The 23319-nt window shown below is 43.2% G+C and overlaps 1 protein-coding gene across 1 annotated transcript; it reads left to right on the top strand.

The window, feature by feature from the left end:
- Window positions 1-355: 355 nt before the first annotated feature.
- On the top strand, window positions 356-23146 carry QRICH1 (glutamine-rich 1). The gene is made up of 10 exons (XM_009892530.1): window positions 356-416; window positions 4130-4459; window positions 12555-13574; window positions 16842-17019; window positions 17644-17798; window positions 18602-18716; window positions 20031-20139; window positions 20491-20642; window positions 21354-21444; window positions 22218-23146. Exons 2-10 carry the CDS (start codon window positions 4151-4153, stop codon window positions 22408-22410), a joined length of 2322 nt encoding a protein of 773 aa, XP_009890832.1. The 5' UTR covers window positions 356-416; window positions 4130-4150; the 3' UTR covers window positions 22411-23146.
- The last annotated feature ends 173 nt before the right edge of the window (window positions 23147-23319 follow it).

Here is a 23319-nt window from a genome sequence, read left to right as displayed (position 1 = left end):
GGGGGGGAACGGGGGGGACGTCTGGATACGGTCACTGCTGCTGCCTTGTTCTAAGTTCTGTCTTCCAGTAACTCCGGTGTCACCGGCTGCGCTGCGCCTGTCACCGCACGGTGCTCTGCGCCCCGTGACAGATGTGCTCACACGCTCCTTCCCAGTAACACAGGGATACAATGGTTAGGAATTGGGCATCTTGCAATCCCTTCAGTAGGAACTGCTAGCTGTGTGGATGATCATATCCTTCTTTCCCGATTTTTTTTTTTTTTTTCTTAATGGAATACATTTTAAAAATAAAATGGCTTTAATAAAGAAAGAGGAACTGGGGATGGAAAGGGCTTCTTTGTTCTGTCTTCTCCAGAACGTTACAAGTCTAAGAGCTCAGGACAAGAGCAGCAGAAATACATGCAACATGGTGACTGGTGAGTCCAGATTGTCCACATGCTGCAAGTTGTGTGTGTGTTTTCAGTAACCTCAGTCTAAGTTTTATGAACTAACCGTATGTGCTCATGATCTTCAAGGAGTTTCTTCAGCCTATTTCCTGGAAAAAAATGCAGTTTTGATGAACAGGGAGGAATTACCTCCCTTTATTGCAGAAAGCTTATTGCCTGGATGCTATCTCTTTATTTTAAAATGCAGTATTAAAAACATGCTGCTGAGATCTAGTGAAGATGGGTGTTTGCTGTTCCTAATGCAGGTCTACAGGATAAATGGAATGCATAAATTAGTATGTCTTAATGACTAACAGTAAAAGTGGCAATTGCAGCAGCAAGCTGTGTATGTTGCCCTACAAAAGCATGTTGAATGCACACTTGAGCCTTAAAGAGGTTTTCTGTCATAAGTGCAGGTGGGTTTAGTTTTAATAAATAAAATTCGGGGGGAGTACAGCATTACTTTCCTGACTCTTTGTTAGATCTGGTACCTCTACTGCTGCGAAGGGTTCTGTAAAGTGCATTTTTGAGGAGCTCAATGCTTTTAGTTAAGTAACTCCACGCAGCCTTCAAACTAACAGTAGCGACTGTGGGAGAAACTTAGTTCAGACTGCACTGTTACCTGCGGTGTCTTTAGCTCCTTTCTGATTGCCAGAGTTGTAGAGCTGTAGAGAAAACCAAAGGAAGATCCTGCTGCTCTTCCGGAGCAGGAACAAATACCACGTGGCGCAGTGGGGTTCTGGTCCATGGTTGGCACACTGAGTGCTGCAGTGGCTCAGATGAGCATTTAACTGTTTTAGGCGTTAGCGGCTCTCAGTGTAGTAACTTCAAGCAATTATAAAGCAAGATTTTTCCATGTTAGAAGAGAGGAAAAGAGAGATTCCTTCTGACAGTTTGTGACAGAGGAAGATTTGCTAACAGGGGAAGGCTGGCTCTTGATTTTGATGCTAAAAAGAACTAATTAAGATGGAGCAGCCAAGCAGGGTCAAGGACTTGTATCTAAGAAATTAATGCTGTGTTTGTTCTGCTTCCTGGTGGTTGGAAGAGGTAGGTGACAATTTGGTGGTGGACCTCTTTTTGATCTTTGTGCCTGCTGCTTATGCGTCTGGGTTTGTGGTGGCTTCTGGTCTCTGCTGGACAGGGGCACAATGTACCTGTGAGCAGCTCTTGACATAAGGGTTGGAGTTCCAAAAAGTAAAAGCACGAGGGCTAATGGATAGCTGCTGTTGAAAATAGTGGCCCTGCTGACCTCCCCACTCTCTCCCTTGGCAAGATTAACAGAAGGTGAATAACTATACCCTGAGCCGTTCCAACGTAATAAGCACCAATGCAGGAGAAAGGAAGAAGGCAGGACCTTTGCTGAGAGGTGAGTCCATCCTATTCAGCAGCATCTAGCTGTCAGATAGCATATAATCTCAAAGAGCACCTGTAGTGTTCACCTCTGGGTTCCCAGCCTGGCATTCTTGAGGTTTATTCCTCAGAGGAGTCTTCCCTCTGAAAGCTGTGTCTGCTAGTGCACCTCAAAGTGGACGTGCAAAATGCTTGTGCTCTTCTGAAAGCCTCAATGTAGTATTGAAATCAAATATTTGCAAGTCTGAAGTAGGAAATCAGGACAAGTTAATTGCTCAAAATCTGTTTTCCAGCTTCCGAGTATGTAATGGAGCATCTTACAATTAGATGGAAGATGCATTCAAGTGTGCCTGGTGTAGGTCCTGTCTGAGTCACTGAGGATGCACTAACAAGACTGTTCTCCATCGGTTCCAGCTTGGATGTATGGTCACCTGGGAAAGGGTTAACAATGTGTCCTGTGGAGGTGTAGAGTATTGACTGAGCAGTCAGTAACGCTGCCCCTTTGGTGGGGAAAGGCGAAGGTTGAGCTTACAGAGGTACTTAGTTTGTGCTTGCGTGGCTCCTGGAGGAAACCTCACTCTGCAGCTAAGTGAATAGTCTTACTGGTTCTATCACGCACAGCTGGCTTGAAAATGTGTCAGACCAGAATATCTGAAAGGCAGGAGAATTGTGTTTCTGTCCAGCCCTGAGTTCTATGGGACCTTCTGTATGCTGATTTTTACAGCGTTGTTGTGTTTACTAAGTGAATGCTGTTAGCTGGTGCTCTTTACTAAACATTGATACATGTTTTAGGAATATTTTCTGTAGTAATCTCATACAGCAACAAATGTTGCTTAATAACTCTAAAAACTGTAGATAAAGCGCAAGTTGCCTCATGTATTCCCCTTACCTTTGGTATTCATTCTTTCTCCTGTGAGCCTGGTCCAATGCACTAGCCATGAACCTCCTCCATGTAAACAAAAACTTCTGTGTGTTTAGACTGCTGTCACGTAACAGTAAAGAGTGGTTAGAATTTGCTCTAGCTCCCACTGATTTTGGTGGAAATTGGAGTTGGACTTGCGGAATATGCTTGAGTGCCACTGAGAGCCTAGAACTAGCTCCCATTTTCACACAGGCTGTTGGCAGTCTTATGTTCAACCACATATTTCTGTCTTGGTTCCACTTTGTTAAATCATGGTGAAATGATACATACGGTTCTGCTTTTCACACCTGTTCTCTTCAGAACTACAGTCATAATGTACACATAGTGATGTTTGTCCCTTTTTCTACCTTTCCACAGCTTGCTGTAGTAGTACTGAATTGCCTCTTCTAGTCCTAATCTTGTGCCGTTTCACATCTTTTTCACAACCATCTCAGTATCTGGTAGTGTTATAGCTCAAATCTATTTATACTTTATCAAGACTAATTAGTGCTTTAGAAACAACCAGTATACTCACTGCAGAAACAATTTGTGGGTTTAAACAAGATAAGTCAATAACAGAAGAATGCTGTCAGAGTATACCCTAGAGCTGTCTAATGTTCTCAGGTGGAGTAATCTCTTTTGTTGTGTTTGGCGTTTTTTTTTTGTTTTTTTCTTCCTTGTTCTCACTTCCTCCCTGATCATCTGATTTCTTTTTTTTTCTCTCTCTCTTGTCTTCATACATGGCATGTTTCATGTTAACCTCTTCCTATATTAAAAGGACATCAAGAACTGATGCTGCTGTTGCCTTTGTCATTTCCAGAGCTCTGCTTCTCCATGTGTATAGTTTCCTGTTTGCGGAATCTCTTCATTCCAGTGCTCTCCTTTTGCTTGCTATACTCGAATCGATAAGGCTGTCCTAGTCCTAATAGCAGTGGGCTGAATGCTGCATCTGATCCTCTTCCGTTGTGCTTCCCATCAGCTGCCTAGAATAGAACTGCATGGCCTGATGAAGCATACTGCTCGGTTCTCCCACCTCTGTGGCTGCAAAGCAGGGCCACAGATACTGATTTCTAAGCTTCTCTCACTAATACTGCATGCTGCCAACAAATTAAATGTGTGACTTGATTTCATCTGTTAAGGGAATCGCGTGGTCTGGGTGCAGTACAATGCTACAAGACTTTACATGGCAGTGAACTCTTCAAATAGTACTACAGTTACACCTGGTTATTGTTCAGACTTCCCTGAGCTGCTAAGGGTTAATCTCAGAAATGTATAGTAGCACAAGATGCCTCATAAACCCAAGTAAAATCAAAGCATCTGTCTTGGGCATCTGGCTATGCATGTTTGCTAGTTTTCATACGGTACTTGGTATGAGAAATTAATTACTGGAATTGGGAATATCCTTGCAACAAAGGAGTGCTGTAGTTAAGACTTTACTTTCTCTTTCCTTAAGGAACCCTAAGGACCTTGCAATATGAATAATTCTCTGGAGAACACCATTTCCTTTGAAGAATACATCCGTGTGAAGGCGCGAACGATCCCCCAGCACAGGATGAAGGAGTTTCTGGACTCCCTTGCTTCCAAGGGGCCGGAAGCTCTGCAGGAGTTTCAGCAGACAGCCACCACCACCATGGTGTATCAGCAGGGTGGCAACTGCATTTACACAGACAGCACAGAGGTGGCTGGGTCTTTGCTTGAACTTGCTTGTCCTGTGACAACCAGTGTCCAGCAGCAAACTCAGCCGGAGCAGCAGATACAGGTTCAGCAACCCCAGCAAGTCCAGGTAAGCATCTTAAATTGTCTCTAAACGTATATGTGACTCGCTAACCCATGGAGCGGTGTTCAGAGCCAGCTACTGTCTAACCTGAAACCACAGGCAAGCACTTAATAAGCAGGCCCAATTAACTTTATATAGAACAGCACTATTTGTCTTTCGCTTAAGGAATTTGGTAGTAAATTTCTCTATTGACTGTGCCTCCGTTGAGCCCTGCTGTAGGAGGAGTAGCATACATAGCAATGTCGTGGTGTAACCTACTGGAGAAATGGTTGACAGTTCTGGCATGTGCACAGCTCCCCGAAGCCTTGCATTCTCTGTGAAGCTGCTATAAATACCACCCCCGTCTGCTGGTCTTACTTCATCTGGTTGTTCAGGGTGGTCGTGGGATCTAACTCACCTTCAGGTTTTTCTTAATGCAATCCGTACTCTTTTAAAATTTTTTGTTTGAACATTCTAAAAGTTGTAGTTCTTGAACTGGCTTTTAAGTCAGGGCGAAAAGCGGGGGAGTCAACTTATTATATAAACTAGGGGAAGATACCTTTCGGGAAAGGAACTCTAAAAGATGCATACATGTCAAGGTAGATTATCCCTTTTCACGGTGGAAGGAGTCTTCTCCATTTATTTTTTTTAATAGGTATTGCAGTAATTTTTTATTAAGTATTAAATGAGCAAATCCGGCACCAGAGAGGGAAAAAAAAAAACCCAAACATGTAACTTGGGATAACTGCTTTGGTCCTCAAACCTCAAATTATGAAATAGGAGTTTATAGGTGGCAGGGCATTTATTAAGGTTTTCTTATGATATGTCTCCAAACAGCTGAATTCTGTCTACAGCTGTAATTCTGTGACACTTCAGATATGAATCTTTTGCCTTCTGTAGCATGAATGTAAAGTTGTGAGCTCTCTTCTTTTGCAACAAATGAGGGTATGGAGACACAAATGACTGGAGATAAGGTAGTGTGAACTTGCTGCAGTGCAGTAGACTTGTGCTAACAGCTCACTTGCATGCTTTTATCCTACAGCAAAGACAAACTTGCCTCTTTCACTGGGTAACTCGTCTCCAATTACTCTTTCTATTGAGTAAATGAATGCCTAACTGGGACTTCTGTAACCTGTTGCCCTACAGTAACTTGTGTCGTAAGGCATTTGAAGAATAAAAGCCTCTAGTTTCAGAGACATGACTCTGTGTGAGTCTCTTAAAACTGATTAACGGTGCTTTTGGTTCTGCTGGCTAGCCCTTTTTTTTGGGAGAAGTTTCATTTTTCAGTGGAAGAACTAGGAGAGTTACCTTCTTTTGGGTGCCTCAGGCTTGAAGATGTGGAAGGCCCCCAAACCAGTTGTAAAAGTCAGAAGGATTTTTTTTCTTTTTTTTTTTTTCTCCTGCTGCTGCCTCCTTTCAGAACTACTCAAAGTTCAGGCTTGACCCTTGCAAGTCTTCTAGTAACAGAGATAGGGAGAGAGGTCATGTATCATATGCTCCAGAGAAAACTAATCTCCTGACCTTCTTGAAAATAACCATAGAGTTGCTGCCAGAGACCTGTTCCTGTTTTTTAAACTGAATGGCCTGCACCCTGAATATGAAAAATACCTGATGAAAGTCAAGATTTCAGCAGTTTTCCTAAAGAACGTCATCCAGTCTCTCCCCCTTGTTTTTGGTGTGACTCTACTTTAAAATATCTGGTTTCACATCTGTCAGTACAGATCATAATTGGTGTTTGTGTTGCCTTCTCTGCCACTCACTTTAGGATGTTACAAACCCCCAGAATACTTAGGTGGCACATCTGGTACTAGATATGGCTGCAGCTTTTGTTCGTCAGCAGTGCATCTGGATTCATATGTATTTCAACAGCTAGCTCAGAGTTATCGCGAGGTTTTGGTTGGGGTTTTTGGGTTTTTTTGTTTGTTTGGGTTTGTTTTTTTTTTTTGCAAGGATGGGGTGGAGAGACATGTCTTTACCCCTTTGCAAAAGTATTTTTCTGTATTTCAAGATTTCTTATGGAGACATGGTTTACGTTAAACCCATGATTTAGAGTTCACCTGTCTCAAGACTATCACTGCAGTAGCAGTAGTAGCAGAGCAGTGTCTGAACAACGCTGGATTTTGTTGTGATTCTGGGGTGACTGTGTTCCACTACAGCAGTGCACCTGACCAGCTGGCTTGCTTTGCTAAAATGCTGCTTGTGTTCTATTATGAGAAATTTTGGTCATCCGCTGAAGCCTTTTAGCTTTTGATCAAACTTATGTCATCCTAGTACTTGACTTGATAATCTGTTTAGTTCTTGCTAATCCAATTGCAAATCAGTGGAAGACCCTTTGAATGACTACACTTATGTCTGGCAGTGTGACAATGGTGCTGAAGGTGACTAATAATATGACCGGTCAGATGACCTCAGGGTTGCAAGTGCTGATGACAACAGCACGATCGTAGAGATAGACAGATGGTGCTCAGGTTTCATCCTAGATTTTACTTGCTGTGAACAACCAAAGGCAGTGCGTGACTGCTTGCTGCTTTTATTTATCCTGGCAAAATAAATTTCCCCTTTGAAGAAGTTGTCACCTTAGGGTTTTCTTGCCTAAAAGGTTCAACAGGCTGTTGCCAAACGTTTATTTTAAAGACTGAGTGGATGCAACTGTTGGGTTACATACTAGTCAGTGCTACAGTACAAGTGTCTTGGAGCGCCTTCCGTGCCCAGTGTCACAGCGGTGCCATTAATGATCTTAAGAAAGAGTTTAGTATGTCAAGTTGTCATACCGTGTGCTGCATCAGAGAGTGGCTGGGAAGGGCTGTGTTTTGCTTCAGTCAAGTAAGAGTTTTATCAGCTCCGGTTAGGATATGTACAGTGCATGTGGGGAAGATCCTCAATTTCATCTTTCTTTAAGACAGAGTCTGATGGCTGGGTGGCAGGAACTTCTTGGATGGGGCTTGTGGGGAGGATGCCACAGATGAGCAAGAGTGCAGAACTATATAGGGAATGGTTACATGTAAAGTGTCTTTCAGTTATGGTTTGTGCCTTTCTAATTGCTCAGGTCCGTATGGGTTTACTGTTCAGCTTTTTCAGTCTTCCTCCAGTCTATTCTGTGACTTCAGACCATTATAGGAAGCTGGGCATTATTAATGACATAAGGTGGGGAAAGATGCCCTTAAGTAGCTCAGAAGAAAATCTTATGTCAAGCTCTGCACAGAATGTATCTTTCCTTCACTTCTGATGGATGCAGCTTCCCCCGCCTCAGTTTTGGTTCTGAAGTTTAGCCTGAAGGTAGGGCTCCTATTACCTTACCTTTGAAAAGCTTTCCAGAAGATATTAGTGTAGCAGCTGATATTAATTAACATTTGCTAGGGCTGAGTGTGCCACTTCAAATAATGTTTATAGTCAAGAGTGGTGTTTTCAAGGTAGCAGCTACTTGTGTGTGGAAGTAGGTTCCTCTTTGAGAGGTAAGGTGTTTTGTTTTCCCTGGTTCACGTGTTTTAACTGTCTCGGGCCTAAATCCTGCTCCAGTGTACAGCTTGACAACGTGATCTTGATATTGTAACTGTTCAAACACACACAAGGCCTAATTTGGCCTGTGGAATTCTCTCTCTGATGTTGATGAATGAGCAGAGGAAAAACCTGCAGTGAGAATCTGTCTGGCAGTTGTTCTGAAAAGCTGACTTGTACACTCCCCGTAGACCTTGTTTACTTAGATAGATAGCAAAGGACTTCCTGTAAAGTAGTTGAATAACAAGTTCCAACATTTCCTGCTACTTCAGTGATCAGTCTTTTCACCTACTCTATGTGCTTCAGGTCTGTTTTGTACTTGTATGTGTGCTTTCTGGCATAACGTTAGAAGGAACTCGTTATTACAGTGTTAGTTTTGAATGCTTGAGTTGCTTTAGCTTAGGACAGTTGTTGAGAAAGGTGTATTTTAAACCTTCTCTCCTTAAATCGGGCTAAAAAATAATTGAGATGTGTTTGTGAAAAGGGGTGCTTAAGAGCCTGTCAGGTGTTCTAGAGCAAGCTAGATATCAGAAAATCCATACAGGCAAGAGTTGGTATGCGTGCTTATTTGGAGTTAGGTTTTAGGAAATACTAGGTAATCCAGTCATTCTACAGATGAGATTTTCTTTGCTTGGGAATTCTTTCAACTTAATTGTTTAAGAACTGCAGTTCTGCAGTCTGATTTCTTGTTGGGCAGAGAATCCACACAGGACAGACATGTTATGAGTCCTACTTGAAAGTTTGTTGGAGTTAGTCTATCAACCAGGAGGAAAAAAAAACCAAACACAAACTTTTGGAAACCAGGCTTCAGCTATTCTCATGCTCATGGAATTATTTATTTTCTCTTTGTGTGTGCTTGGTTGTAGACAGAATATATATTTGAGCTTAATGTGACAGAAGATTGCCTTTAGGGGAATCTTAAAAATTTAGTTCTGCCCTCCTGTTATGATGCAGGCCTGACTTCTCACGCTTTTAATTCTCTAGTCAGCTAGTACTTGGTCCAACTTTTAGCTATTTTATGGTAAAAAGGCATTTTTCTTTGTGATGGTAGCCTGCTGGGAAGTGATTCTTTTCATGCTGTTAGATCCAAACTTCTGGCAATAAGCAGGTTTTCAGTACTGGTAACTTGGCATGTTCCTTGTACCAGTATAACCCAGGAATTCCCAGCATAACATGTTCGCGCTTTAATCTTCAGCATAAGGTGAAGATTTAAAGTCCTCCCTGTTGGTCTTGGCCTGTAAATTTAAAGCATTCCTCATTTTACAGTCTTTTAAAAAGTGAACTGCTGCTGATGTTTATTGTAGTCCTTTGTCCTTTTTTTCTCAGATAGCAAGTTGGACAATGAGGTCAGTGTAAGAAGCTCGGGTTTCAGACTGGATTTGAGTGGGTAAATCTGAAATGAATGCTTGTAGTGCTCCTGGGTACAACCTACTTGAAAATAGGGAGGAATCTACTGCAAAATACAGCTGTTAAAAATGGATGTGTAACTCACAAGGGACACATAATGTGCGGTAGGTAGAGCTCCACTATTCTTTTAAATAGGAGCAGTCTCTAGTCTGAAGCGTGATGTCTGCAGTTTGCAGCATGGAGAACTTCCAATGATTCTGGAGTCTGACTTCATCTTATTTGGGTCTGGACTCGTTCTTTGGGTGTTAACAGTAGTACTGTGTGAACTCTAAAGCAGTAGCAAGACATGCTGGTTGTGTAGGGCGTAGGATTTAGTCCGGGGAGGGTATCATAGGGCCTCAGGTCATGATTGCTCATCTGCTGAAAGTGATGGAAGTTGCCCATGACTTTTAGAGACAGTAGGCTTATGCTATAAAATGGTTAATGGTTCAAAGCTGTGCCAGGGGAGGTTTAGACTGGACATTAGGAAGCATTTCTTTACCAAGAGGGTGGTCAAACACCCAAACAGGCTTCCTGGAGAGATGGTCGATGTCCAAATGCCTCTTAGACACTGAAAGGCTTGGGGCAATGTCCTTAATAACGTGATTTAGCTTATGGTCAGCCCTGAAGTGGTCAGGCAGTTGAACTAGATGATCATTATAGGTCCCTTCCAACTGAAATACCCTATTCTGTAAAAGCGGGAGGAAGAAAATGCTGTCTTGTCGGGTCTGTTCTTAGACCATGCCTCTTTTGCTGACCATGCCTCCTGCTTAATTCTATTCCATTACCTTTCTAATTGCACTTGTGTGATAAAATGTGTATCACAGTTTCAGTGCAGGAGCAGACTTTCAATTCTTACTGCTAGCAACAACAAATATGTAGTCTTTGTGTATGTTACAGCAGTAACATCAACTATAATGTAAAATTTTGTATGGAAAGAAGGTGATGGTACTTCTAGGGTGTTCTCAGTCAACCTGTGCAGGTTCTGAAAACACACTGCAGAAGTACAGGATAAATGACACATTTACTTCCTTCTGTGACATGATTTTGCATCCTAGTAGATAAAGCAAATGCTTCTTATGTGAAACTGAAAATATATCAGTGCAGTAATGCATTTTAGTTTGTCTAGTCTTGGACATTACCTTGCAGGTAATCTTTTGAACAAAGACTTAAATTAATACTAAGGACTGTATTAGTGGCTCTTAAAATCAGGTATTTTGGAGAATACTTGCATTAGAGGTGTAATTGAAACTGGCTTTCTTAAACTGAATTCTTAACTGGGATCTGTGCTTGGGCCAAGGCAGTACTCGTGCTGTAGGGCAGTATAAGAGTATCAAATAGAACTGAAGAAGCATCCCATAGGTGACTTCATCTTTTTCAATTAACTGCCTGATCAAATCACTCATTGGTGCAGCTTTTTAAACTGTCATGCTGATACAAGGTCATATTTTTTTTGTTACCTTGCAGGAAATTATTATAGAAAGTCCACGTCATCTGGATTACAGTATACTGCATATAATTCCCAGCAGGAACCTGTAAAATTCCCTATTTTTCATGGAAATGGAATTAGCTCTTAACAGGAGATGACTTATAAAGCTGGTCTGCAAGTGATGCATTTTTCTATCCCTCTTTTTTCCTTAGCAATTCTTAATTGGCTGCAAATGAATCCTTAAGATTTTAAAAGACTTCTTAGAGGTGATGTTGGGAAGTGAGATTTCGTGTATCTGTGCAATGCAAACCTGGGTGGTAGCTCTTTCTGGTATTGCCAGGCTTGACGACCTCGAAAGTGAGGTAGAAAAGGGTGAGAGAACATGATGAATAGGAAGACAGTTTTACAACTAAATAAATCTTTGTTGGCTCCAAACTTCATATGGCCCTCAGAGGTGCCACTAACAAAGCTCTACATCTCTCCATTGGATTTGAAAGGAGTAAAGTAATTAATTCCGTCCCTTAAGATATAGTATTAAGGAAGCCTGGAGAAGCAGATGATCTTGGGAACCTCGGAGATCACTTCTAGGACAAGGCAAATGCAACAAAGTGGCTGTGTAAATGTATGGGGACAGAGTGGTGAAGTGTCTGGATGAGGCACGTGGACCTCACTTGGTGCCCTGGCAGTGAAGATACCAGCTGGGTTGGGTTCGAGGTCTGGCATGTGAAGTTCCTGAGACCTGAACTTTGTGTTAGGGGCTACCCCTGACTCCTAGCTTTAAGTCTGGTCCTGGACTGCTGCTAGATAGTGTGATAGACCTTGGACAAATGAGCATTGAAGTGAGGGGGTGTGATGTATTTTTTTTATTTTTTTCCCTAAAATTAAAGGAACTGTGTTTGAATCCAAGTCTTAAAATATTTTGTCCGTGTTATTCAGCATTGTGTAAGTGCATGAGCTAGAAAATACAACTGAATAATTTGGACAAGAAATAGAATTAAATGGAATAAGTAAATAATGAAAAAAAGAATTGGTTTTAGTTATCACTGCCAAAGAATTACTTCTGAAGTTTAAAAAACAAATGCTGCAGTGTTGCCCCTTAGCGGATGACAAAGATTCAGGCTGAACTTGCAGCTTTCTGTGGTGACACCTGCTTGTGTAGTGTTACTGTTAGTGATTGGTTTCAAAATAATATTTCTGTGCTTTATGCGGAAAGAGCCAAGTGCTGGTTTCAACTTACCCATATTTCTTACTGCCTGTCACTGGCAAGTGATCCTGCGGCCATTTGGGGGACTGGGGTTGAAGGCAGCAAAACAAACTTTAGAGCATAGTAAGAATGAGGCGAGCTCCTGTGTTTTGTAGCAGATACGCTTTATATGAGAGTTGTAATGTGTGTGACCTTAAGGTCTTGCTATTGTAAGGCCTACGCTGAAATAACATTTTAGCAATGCAGATAGCTCTGAAGACTCTTTTGGCTTCCAAGGATGCAGTCTGTTGGCTTGAGCCCACAGAACTTTGAGGATGGAGATGCAGCTCACGTGGTGTTCTGTTCTGTCTGTGCTGAGAAGTGTAGTCATGTGCAACACTGAGCAAACACATCATCTACTGTATTGCTGTTCTCAACCAGGCACTTCTAGAGTAACTTGGTTTCATTTTCCTGAGATCTTTAGTAATGGATTAACACGTGGAATCATAAAACTGAGCATAAAAGACCTGGCGTGTAGACCTCCAGTCGTGGGCCATCTCTGTTGGTGGCCCCGCTGTTGAATCACTGACACTTGCTGATCTCTAACTGTTGAATTGGTGTCATTGCAGGTTCAGGTCCAGGTCCAGCAGGCACCACAGCAGGTCTCTGCCCAGCAGCTCTCTCCACAGCTCACTGTCCATCAGGCTTCGGAGCAACCAATACAGGTCCAAGTGCAGATCCAAGGCCAGGCGCAGCAGCAGGCGTCCCAGACAATACAGAGTCAATCTCTTCAGAGCCCCAGCCCATCTCAGCTGCAGGCAGCTCAAATCCAAGTGCAGCATGTGCAGACTGCCCAACAGATCCAGGCTGCGGAGTTACAGGAGGAACATATACAACACCAGCAGATCCAGGCCCAGCTTGTGGCAGGACAGGCCATTACTGGTGGCCAGCAGATACAGATCCAAACAGTTGGGGCACTGTCACCTCCACCTTCTCAACAAGGCTCTCCACGAGAGGGAGAGCGGCGGATCAGCACTGCTAGTGTCCTTCAGCCAGTGAAGAAGCGTAAAGTGGATATGCCTATTACTGTATCGTATGCTATTTCAGGGCAGCCAGTTGCCACAGTGCTGGCCATTCCTCAGGGCCAGCAGCAAAGTTACGTCTCTTTAAGGCCAGACTTGTTAACAGTGGACAGTGCCCACCTGTACAGTGCCACTGGGACCATTACTAGCCCCACTGGAGAGACTTGGACCATCCCCGTTTACTCTGCTCAGCCACGTGGTGACCTTCAGCAGCAAAACATAACCCACATCGCCATCCCTCAGGAGGCCTACAATGCCGTCCACGTAAGTGGCTCGCCAACGACACTGGCTACTGTGAAGCTGGAAGATGACAAGGATAAGATGGTGGGAAGTACTTCAGTAGTGAAGAACTCTCACGAGGAAGTGGTGCAGACTCTTGCTAATTCGCTCTTTCCAGCGCAGTTTATGAATGGCAACATCCACATTCCAGTGGCGGTGCAGGCTGTGGCAGGGACGTACCAGAATACAGCACAGACAGTGCACATATGGGACCCGCAGCAGCAACAGCAGCAGCCCACACCCCAAGAGCAGGGTCAGCAACAGCAGCAGCTACAAGTCACTTGCTCAGTAAGTTAAAACTGCTTCTCGGTCTCAGTTGGTGATTAACAACTTGTGAATGTTGTGGAGAGGGAGGATGCCAGCAGAGGGCTGGTATCTAGGAAGCAGACATGCGTCTGTCCCAGTAGCCTGGGCATGACGTAGGGCATTTGACTCCTGATTGGTGTAGGACTGCGATGTGTTAATGTTGGTACGTAACTAGGATTCAGAATTTCCCAAAAGAACGTACAGTCTTGATCTTCGTAGTATAAATTGATAGATACTCCTAGTTTAAATTAAAACATACATGCTCATTGCTATCTTCCTTATGGCAGGTAGTACAGGGTCTGCAGTCTTCTGAGCTGTTCTGGGGGTTGCAGTGGACAGGCAGGGATGACTGCAGTGAAGTAAGGTGTCAAATATGCTAGTCACCTGGTTATCAGTTACTTTGTGTTACACAGCCCGTGGAGTCTGCAGCAGACCCAGAGCCCAGGTAAAGTGTTGAAATCTGTCTAGTTGTGAGCAAACGTCATGGATCAGATGTACTGACCTGTAACGCCATGTCCTGTTTCTGGTAAATGCCTGGTGCAAGAGCACAGTAACGAGCAGGGGCAAGTAAGAACCTCTTCATAGTGCTTGGCGAACGTGGCAGCCAAATTTGTTGCTTTTTTTTTTTTAAGGCTTTTACTAACTTTAGGCCATAGATTATTTTGAATTGGCTTTTAAAACTTGAATAACTAGGGCTATTAATGGCCTCTCTTATATGTGCAAATGGATGTAATTTATCTTTTATTACCAGAAAGTGAAAAGTGATTGATCTGTCAGAGCCTGTTTTTGCTGAATGGAATAAGGGCAAAAATATCTAAGTCTGCTAGCATAAATGTTGTTATAAATTCTTTCCAGTTTATAAATAACACTGTTGGCTTTATAAAGGCTTATATGCCTTCTACTTCATCAGTAAGCACTGAGACAAGAAGGATTACTTTCTTTAGTCATGTCTGATTGTTTCTGAGTTGATTGTGGGCTATAGCCCACCAGGGTCTTCACTGAAAAGGGTTCCCCACATCTCTAGGTAACTTGCAGGTGCTGGATGCCCTCTTTTTATAAAGCTGTACTTTAAGCTACAGCTTATGGGTCTGGTAATGTGTGGGATTTTGTTTGGTTGGCAGCTTTTTGTTTTGTCACATTCAAAGAGCCTTCTGTACCTCATCTTTTCCCTGTATTGGTACTTCAAAGATCATCATGTCATTGCTTTCAGCTGCTTGAACAAATTAAGTTGATAGAACTTTTTGCCTTTCTGCTAAACAGAATTTTTAGATTTATTCTAGGGTCTTTTAAGAGCATGAGCTGCATTCTTGGGATCCTTTCCAAGGTATTGGCTCTGTAATTTCTTTAATGGTTAATTGTGAAGCTTCTACTAACACATAGTGGTCTGCAATTCTTGGGTATCAGTTTTCTGATCCCAGTTCTCTGGAGTACTGGGTGTTGTATAAGCCCCTAAATACAGAGGCCGGTCCAGGAGGGACTTGTTACTGAGGTGAACATCAAACTTCTGGGGGTTGTCCCTCTCACAACTGTGAGACTGAGAAGGAATTTGCCTGCTTGCCCCACACGGTCCTCTGGCATTGTCCTGCTGTGGGATCTGGACAAGTTGCAGCTATTTTGGTCTATTTGTGAAAAATGTAAGTCAGTTAAGAAGCAACTGCCAGCTTGGTGAATTAACTCCATCCTGTGTGCCTGCCTTCACACTGGACAAGGTGTCTGCAAGGTCAGGCAGAAGATTGTCCCTTAAGTTGGGCTTATGGAGGTGGCTGGCTGGAAAGCTTTCTGCTCTCTGGAGAGTAATGGGGCAGCGCTCTGGAGGAGAGCGGAGGCTCAATCCTAGCTCCTACAGAGACAAGGTGTCATTTCACCCTTGGACTCCTGTCCTCTCCTCTTTAAGGCAGAGGCTTGCTCGACAACTTACACTTTGTCACCATCTGCCTTGTTAAAAGCTGGGCCCTTTCAGTTGTAGTCTCGCTGCTGCTGATGCAGGGGCTGATAAGCAAAGAGCTATTAAGAGCTGATGCAAAAAGAAAAAACAACCAGAGGCAGTCAGAAAGCTCCAGTCTGAGTCTCTTGCAGGCTTTGCCACTTCAGCTGTTTTTTTGTTATACTAAGTAAGGTATAGGTATTACTAAAGGCTCTATGTCATTTTCATTGTGGTCTATAGTACTGTCAGAGCAACTTTCACTGATGATTGACACTTGGCAGTATCAAAGGAAAAGTTACTTCATTATAACAAAGCCTTGCTTTTTGGGCTGCCTCTTAAGAAGAGGGAAGCAAAACTGTTTTGATGTAGGAATTGCTGTCTGTGTAACATTCAGGGTGCCACTGAGAAGTTGAGTAAGGGCTGTAAAGCTTCAAGTTAATCTCCTTAATGGAGGTAGCCATGAAACTTTCTGTGGCACGGGATTGAGAAGCTGTGGTGAAGAATGCAGAGTGAGTGCAGCTGGAGGGCTCACTGCTCTTTCTGTATAGGTGCCATCAATCGCCTGTAAAATAAGTTTCAGTTTGAGCTGGTAGTTCTTCGTGACTTAAGGGCCTGCTGCAAAGTAAACTTCCAAAGGGTCTGGAGACCCTTTAGGCCTATAGTAGGTCATACAGTAGCTCCTCACAGAATAGTAGCTGGTCCTCACAGCAGTATTTTGCCAGGGGCTGGCAGCCTGCATAGGTGTTGTGACTCAAGGCTGTTTCTGCAAGGGGCCTTGGGCCGCTCTTGTTGTACTGACATGATGGACTTTAGTGGTGGTTCAGAGTGACAAGTTAGCTGAAGCTGAGAAAAATGAATTAGAGCAAATAAGGCTTCAGAATAGACAGTGATCTATTTCGGTATTTCAGGGGAGACTAGAAGTCTGTTGTTGAGAGGAGTTTAGCCCTGTGAAGATCCTTGCCTTTGAATGTAGCAGCTCGCTTCTTAATGGTGTTGCAGCAAGAATGGCTCATGGCTGTTAAGTCTCCTGTGAGGTTCCGTAGGACTTCTAAATGCATCAAACTGCAAGTCTTGTGGATTTGCTAAAGGGGTTATTGATATGTCCCTTCAAAATAAAAGTGTTCTTGGAGAGACAAAATACTCTTTTGTGAGCAGCAATTCAGGTTAGACAGCAAAAGTTGCGTTCCTTGGATTAATTTCTTGTTCGAGAGGAGTGTTGCAAAAGACTAATATCCTGGGGCTAGAGGTATTGTGGCATTACTTGTTTTCTGTCAAACCGTTGCATGTTCAAGTGTATATATAAACTGAAATGTTTTCTTTCGTAGGCTCAAACTGTTCAGGTTGCCGAAGTTGAACCACAGCCACAGCCACAAACTTCACCTGAACTTCTACTTCCAAACTCTCTGAAGCCAGAAGAAGGGCTTGAAGTGTGGAAAAGCTGGGCACAGACCAAGAATGCTGAGCTGGAAAAAGAAGCCCAAAATAGGCTAGCACCTATTGGAAGTATGTGTCATGACAACATGGCCTTTCCTTCCTTTCAAGTAGGATTAGGAGTGACTAAAATGTTAGCTGTGTACTGCTCTGGAAAACACCTTTGTTTAATCAGTGATTGTTTTTAAATTTAAACTTTGATTTACTCTGCAGTACAAATTATTGCATACTCCCGCTGCCATAGGACATGTTCCAAGGGAGGTATTAGCTCTGTGCTGAGCCAACTTGGGCACCTAGGCTGGCAGCAGTAGGAAAGGGCACTGTGTGACTGTGGTGCATGGACAAACAAAATGGCTGTGAGCGCCAGCCAAGCTGGTGGGGCAGTCACAGAGCTGATGTTTTCTTACTGCTGCAGGGCAGCATTTCACTGTGGACATGGTAAAAGAAGGCAATAGTCATGCAGTTGGCAGGGCATAGAGTCTTCCTATGGGATTCTTGTCTGTTTATCTTTTAGTAGATTTGACAGCCTAAGATCTTGATTTATTTCAGCTTTCTTTTATTATACTGGGAGAATGAGGTAGTACTGGGCCTGCTAGATAGAAAGGCGAAGCTGGAGATGTGGGAAATCATTCTGAAAGATTGGGACATAATATGAATTTATGGCTTAGATAATACGGCTTTGTTTTGTTTTTCCAGGGCGTCAGCTGCTGAGGTTCCAGGAAGATCTCATCTCTTCAGCTGTAGCTGAACTGAATTATGGTCTATGCTTAATGACACGAGAAGCTCGAAATGGTGATGGTGAACCCTATGATCCAGATGTGCTCTACTATATCTTCCTGTGTATTCAGAAGGTAGGGGGAGGACGGCTACATGTGCAGCAGAGCTGTGCATATTGTTAGCATGTATAGGGAAGATTCTCTGTTACAAAAATGGAGACTGCGGCTTGTCTTTAGCTTCCCAAGAATTTCATAAGAAAAAAAAAAGTCTCTGCTTTAAAATAAATAAATAAATAAATTGGATGAAATGTAATTAGTGCACAGCAATGCTTTCACCTACTGAGTTAAGTTTGTGAAGAACTGTTAATAACTGAGTTCAATATCATGGTGAGAATAATAAATCCTTTTAGGTTTTTTTGATGTGGGGAGAAGGGCTGGATGATGTTTGAGGAAGTTGTCAGTGTCAAAACTTGATCTAGTTGAAGCTTTAACAGGCAAGAACTTAGCTTTGTGTGGTGTGGGAAGTCTGAGCTGGTAATATTAGTGTGCTTTCTGGAAAAGCTGCAGGAACAGAGCTAAACTCTGATAGGAGAATTGAGCATCTCTCTCCTTAACCTGAAAAAGTAGTGTCCAAAGGACAGTCATGTGAAATAACTTATTTTAGGTGTGTTCACTGCAAAAGGTGAAATCCAACCAGCTTTCCTTCTGAAGATGGTTATTCCCTGCTGTCTTAGTGTTCACACGATAGTAACTGAGATTACCTGCCCTGTACTGGCCTTGGTGCAAGGGTCCTCACTCTTGTAGGTAGAAGGTATTAGTCTTCAGTGCTGTGCTGTAAAATGCTTGACTAACTGGGTACATCAGCTCTTAGGGTAAGGTCTGGTCTGAAGAATATACTCATTACCACTGTACTGAACTATGTTGTGAATCTCTTACAGTATCTCTTTGAAAATGGCCGAGTAGATGACATCTTCTCAGATCTCTACTATATTCGGTTCACTGAATGGCTGCATGAAGTTCTCAAGGACGTACAGCCCCGCGTTTCCCCTCTTGGTAAGAACTTTTGTTTAAGAACTTTAAAACTTTCTGGAGTTTGGAATGTTTAAACTACAGCATGAGTGTAGTCTGAATAGAAACCCTTTCGAAGTACTTAATGTCCCTGAGACAGCTCATTTTGGTCAGGGAGAAAAATGTTGCGTCTGTAGTGAATGCTGGGGTTACTGCACGTGTCAGGCTCTAGCCCTGATTGTCGCTGACGACTATTAGTCTGTCACCAATCAGAAGGCATATTGTTGGGACTTTGTAGTGTCATGAGGTTGGCTTACTTGGAATCCAGCTGATCCTTGATCTGAACCAAGCTTCCTCGTCTGAAGTACTAATACACCTTGCCTCTCATATGTATTGTTACTTTGGGAGGTAATACAACGCTGTCACGTTGCTGCATAGCCAATTGGATATGGTCTGCAGGACTAACTGGGTGTCAAAGAAAAAAACAACGCGTGATTAGAGCCTCGAATACTGCAATCAAATGCAGCTCATCTCAGCCCTGTGTTTAGAAGATGATGGCAACAGGGGTGGGGGAAGCAGTTCCAGAAGAGACAGATTTTGACAGAGTTGCATATGAGAACTAGATTAAGAATTGCATTTTCAGACCATGGAAACCTGGTTTCTCATTACGTCATTCCCTTTGATCTGATTAGATGTCAGTGAAGAAGCTATTGCTTGTGTTCAGAAAGGTAGCTGATGTTACAGGCTAGATGGCTAAGTAGCACCGTGAGTTTTGGAATCCTTTTGTTTTCACTCTGGCTGTTTGATCTGTGCTTTGTCATTCCACAAGCCCCAGAGTTCATACTGCTGTCTGTTTTTCTGTTTATCTGTGTATTTGGAATATAGTATTTCTCTTCTACACAAAAGAAAAAAATCTGAGAATCAAAGGATTACTCATGTGTCCAAATACATCACTTGGCGCTGTGTGCTGACTAAAGCTGCGCACAGGGCCAAGAGCTGATTTGTAACACTGGCCTGCCTGCTCTCACATATTATTGGATTAGAAGCATCTGCATTGGAGTTGAGCCATTAATTAAAAGCTGTTTAAGTGCATATTTATTTCTCTCTGGGCTGGGATGTATAGGCGTATTGCAGAAGCATAATCTCTGCAACTAGAGGTTGTTGATGTATGTATACAAGCGTTTCCTAACCATACCTGCTATTTAGAAGTTATTTGCACAGTAGTGAATCTTGACATCAGTGAGGATCTCCTACTCCTCTTAAGTATTGGAGAACATATAAACCTTACAGACTATAAAAGGCTCCTGTGTTCCTGCTGTGACTGTCTCCTGGCATGATGCTAACTTCCAATTTTTGCAGGTTATGTCCTCTCCAGTCATGTAACAGAAGAAATGCTGTGGGAATGTAAGCAGCTAGGAGCTCACTCCCCTTCCACCTTGCTCACTACACTGATGTTTTTTAATACAAAGTAAGTACTTAGGTCTTTGGGAATCTTGGGGAATAAAAGAACTTCAAACGCCTTGACAGGGTTGGTAGGAAACTGCTGCACTGGATCAGGGTGAAATCATGAATTTTGAATGGTTGTGCTCGGGGCCCTGTGGCAGCTCCATCAGGCAAAGAAGATGCAGTACACGGAAATGAGCTAGCAGAGGGGAAACTGAACTTGTGGCTGTTGCATGCTTTGCTGCTGGAACAGTCTTTAACGCAGTGTTGGTTTGAGCTTCAGCTGGCTCATGATGATGGCTCAGATAACTGCCTCGCTGTTGTGACTGTATCCTTTACTTGCCTCAATGTCCCGTGTTCTCTTCTTGCTGCTCAGATACTTCCTGTTGAAAACAGTAGACCAGCACATGAAGCTGGCCTTCTCCAAGGTGTTGAGGCAGACCAAGAAGAACCCTTCTAATCCCAAGGATAAAAGCACGAGTATCCGCTATCTGAAGCCTCTTGGCATACACCAGACAGGACAGAAAGGTAGTGTCTGGAAGTTTTCTTTGGGAATACTTACTTACTGGGCTTGAAGGAAGTGGATGAACCTGGAGATGTCTGCAGGTAGGGCCACAAGAACCCAAGGCTCTGCCAATTGCCTTCAGCCTAGCAGTGTGGGTTTTCTGTGCGTTCTCTCTGAGCGAGCATAGTACCTTCTAATAATAAGCCTGGAGACATACCTCACCTGAAGCATATAGGACTCATCAAGAGCTAAGGATAACTTTTTGTTACTCTTGTTTTTTATGGGCAAAGGGGCGGTTGGGTGTAAGTGCTTATGAACAAAGGGGGAAACTTCTTTGGGAGTCCTTCTCTTATCTTGACTCATGTGAACCCATATAGAACCCATATGCAAGTACATCAGTCCTCTTAAAAAGCACAGACTCGGGATTTATCTGAGGCTTTGCAGTCTCAGTAGAGAAATTTTTCTCATTTTGGGCACAGGTAGAGGAGAAATGGAAAGAAGGACGTAGATGGGTTGTGGTCTTCAGCAACCTTGGGATGAAGCAAGCTCTCCATATAATGCTTTGAGCATTTATAACCAGGTGCCTCTGCCCTGGAACAGCCATATGTCTCTTGCCAACTCTTGCATGGTAACAAGGTGCTTCAGTAGTGCTGAGACCGTATGGCACTGCTCAGTTTGATGTACTTATACAGTGTCTGACAGACTTGGGGGGGCGGGGGGGGGCTGGTTTGTAGTTACAGATGACATGTATGCAGAGCAGACTGAGAATCCAGAGAACCCCCTGAGGTGTCCGATAAAGCTGTATGACTTCTACCTCTTCAAATGGTGAGAGCTCTTGTTCACATGTATGGTTGCTTGTCTTCTGTGACTGTTAAGCTGCGTCTTGTGGCTGGCCTAGTTTTCAGGGCTGTGTTTTATTGCTGGCACAGTTTCTACATTTACTTAAATGGGGAGGGGCGTTGATGTGAGAGGGTGGGGTTTACTCCGATGCACCTAAGTTGAACTGATGTTTAAAAGAGACAAATCCTGATTTGTGAACTGGCTGCTCTTAATTGCATACTCACTCCAGAGGTTTGCTGTGTTGGCATGAGCTCGCTGTTCTGCCTGTGACTCTGCGAGCAAGTCATGTGGAAGCATCCACTATTTGAGATGAAATTAGGGTCCTATTCAAATCGGCTTCTGAACAAAAATGAGGATTTGGTATGGAGATTGGAGGAAGCCTCAAAGGACTCGGCTTTAAATTATGACGATTCTGATAATTAATGTCAACGTTCCTCTGCATATCTGGGTCTGCAGCTAGCCTGGATGTGAAAATACCTCATCCTTGCTTCACTCTGAAAGACCCCTAAAGCTGTGTGTTATACTTACCAGTGTGAAATAAAAATTTGATTCTTGTAGTCATCACCATGGCTTTTTACCCTTGGCATGGCCTAAAAACTTTGGGACCACTGTTGTCCCTAGATGTAACGCCGTACCTTCATTTCTCATCAGCCAGCTGTTCACTGTCAGGATTTGTGAAGTCTGGGGTGAGGACAGTGGCGGTCTCTCCCTTCTAGGACATTCTGTTAGTCTGGTTATTTCTCATCTTCCTCACGCAGCCCCCAGAGTGTGAAAGGCCGGAATGACACGTTTTACTTGACACCGGAGCCAGTGGTGGCCCCCAACAGCCCTATCTGGTATTCCATCCAGCCGATCAGCAGAGAGCAGATGGAGCAGATGCTCACCCGGATCCTGGTGATACGAGAGATTCAGGAAGCTCTTGCCGTGGCTAATGCCAGCACCATGCACTAAGGCATTCTTCTTGGCTCAGAAGGGGTGGGGCGGGGTGATGGGGGAGGGACAAGCAAAGATAAATTGTACAGACTTTTACACTAAAGGAGATGCCTAAGTTTTTGGTTTTTTATTGGTGTAGTTATGAAGCCCTTTTAGGCTTCTTCTCTTTAAAAGAATCTAAAGGAAAACCTACCCATTGTGTATCCTACCCAACACACCAAACTGTTGGAACCATTGGAGGCTGCATATCCCCTGCGAGCTGGGAGCTGTGGAAAGCTGCTGGTTGACTCTGTTTTTTTTATGATGTAGAAAACATGAACTACAGGATTGGCCTGGATGGCTGGGGCCTCTGTCTCCTTGGAGCACGTGCAGCCTAGAGAATGACGGATGGACCTGCTCAGCCAGTGGAGGAGAGGCAGGCATCTTCTTTTCTTGTGCTTGGACGTTAATTTGCTGTTATCTTGGAAGGAAGAGGAGAGAGTGAACTGCAGTTGTGATTTATACAAAAAAAAAAAAGAAACAAACCAACGATTTCTATTCAGACCTTTAAGTGACGTTTTTAGATGTTAAAAGTACAAACTTTACCACACTCTTCTTTTTTGGCCTAACATTGAGGCCTTAAACCTTGAGGCTCCTGTGCCTGATGGAATTCTTGTAACATACACTTGTGTATCATATAAAGATACCACCCTGTTTCTCTTATGTATTCTTACTCTAGTTGTTTATTAAGAATGACGAGCACGTCTTTTCAACATGCCATTGAACAATGTGTCTTTATTTGGGGAAGAGTGAGCTGTGAGGGTGGTGGGGGTCATTATACGAAGATCAGTATGCAAACTGGTTGTTTCCATTCCTGTTTGTGCTTACCAGCTTGTCTCTGCTGGACTTCTTTCACCCCTACAAATTAGGAAGGTAGAAGGGGATTAA

Source organism: Charadrius vociferus, unplaced genomic scaffold, assembly GCF_000708025.1.
Source record: "Charadrius vociferus isolate BGI_N301 unplaced genomic scaffold, ASM70802v2 scaffold119, whole genome shotgun sequence".
Lineage (NCBI taxonomy): Eukaryota > Metazoa > Chordata > Aves > Charadriiformes > Charadriidae > Charadrius > Charadrius vociferus.
This window is presented reverse-complemented; position numbering and strand designations above follow the sequence as displayed.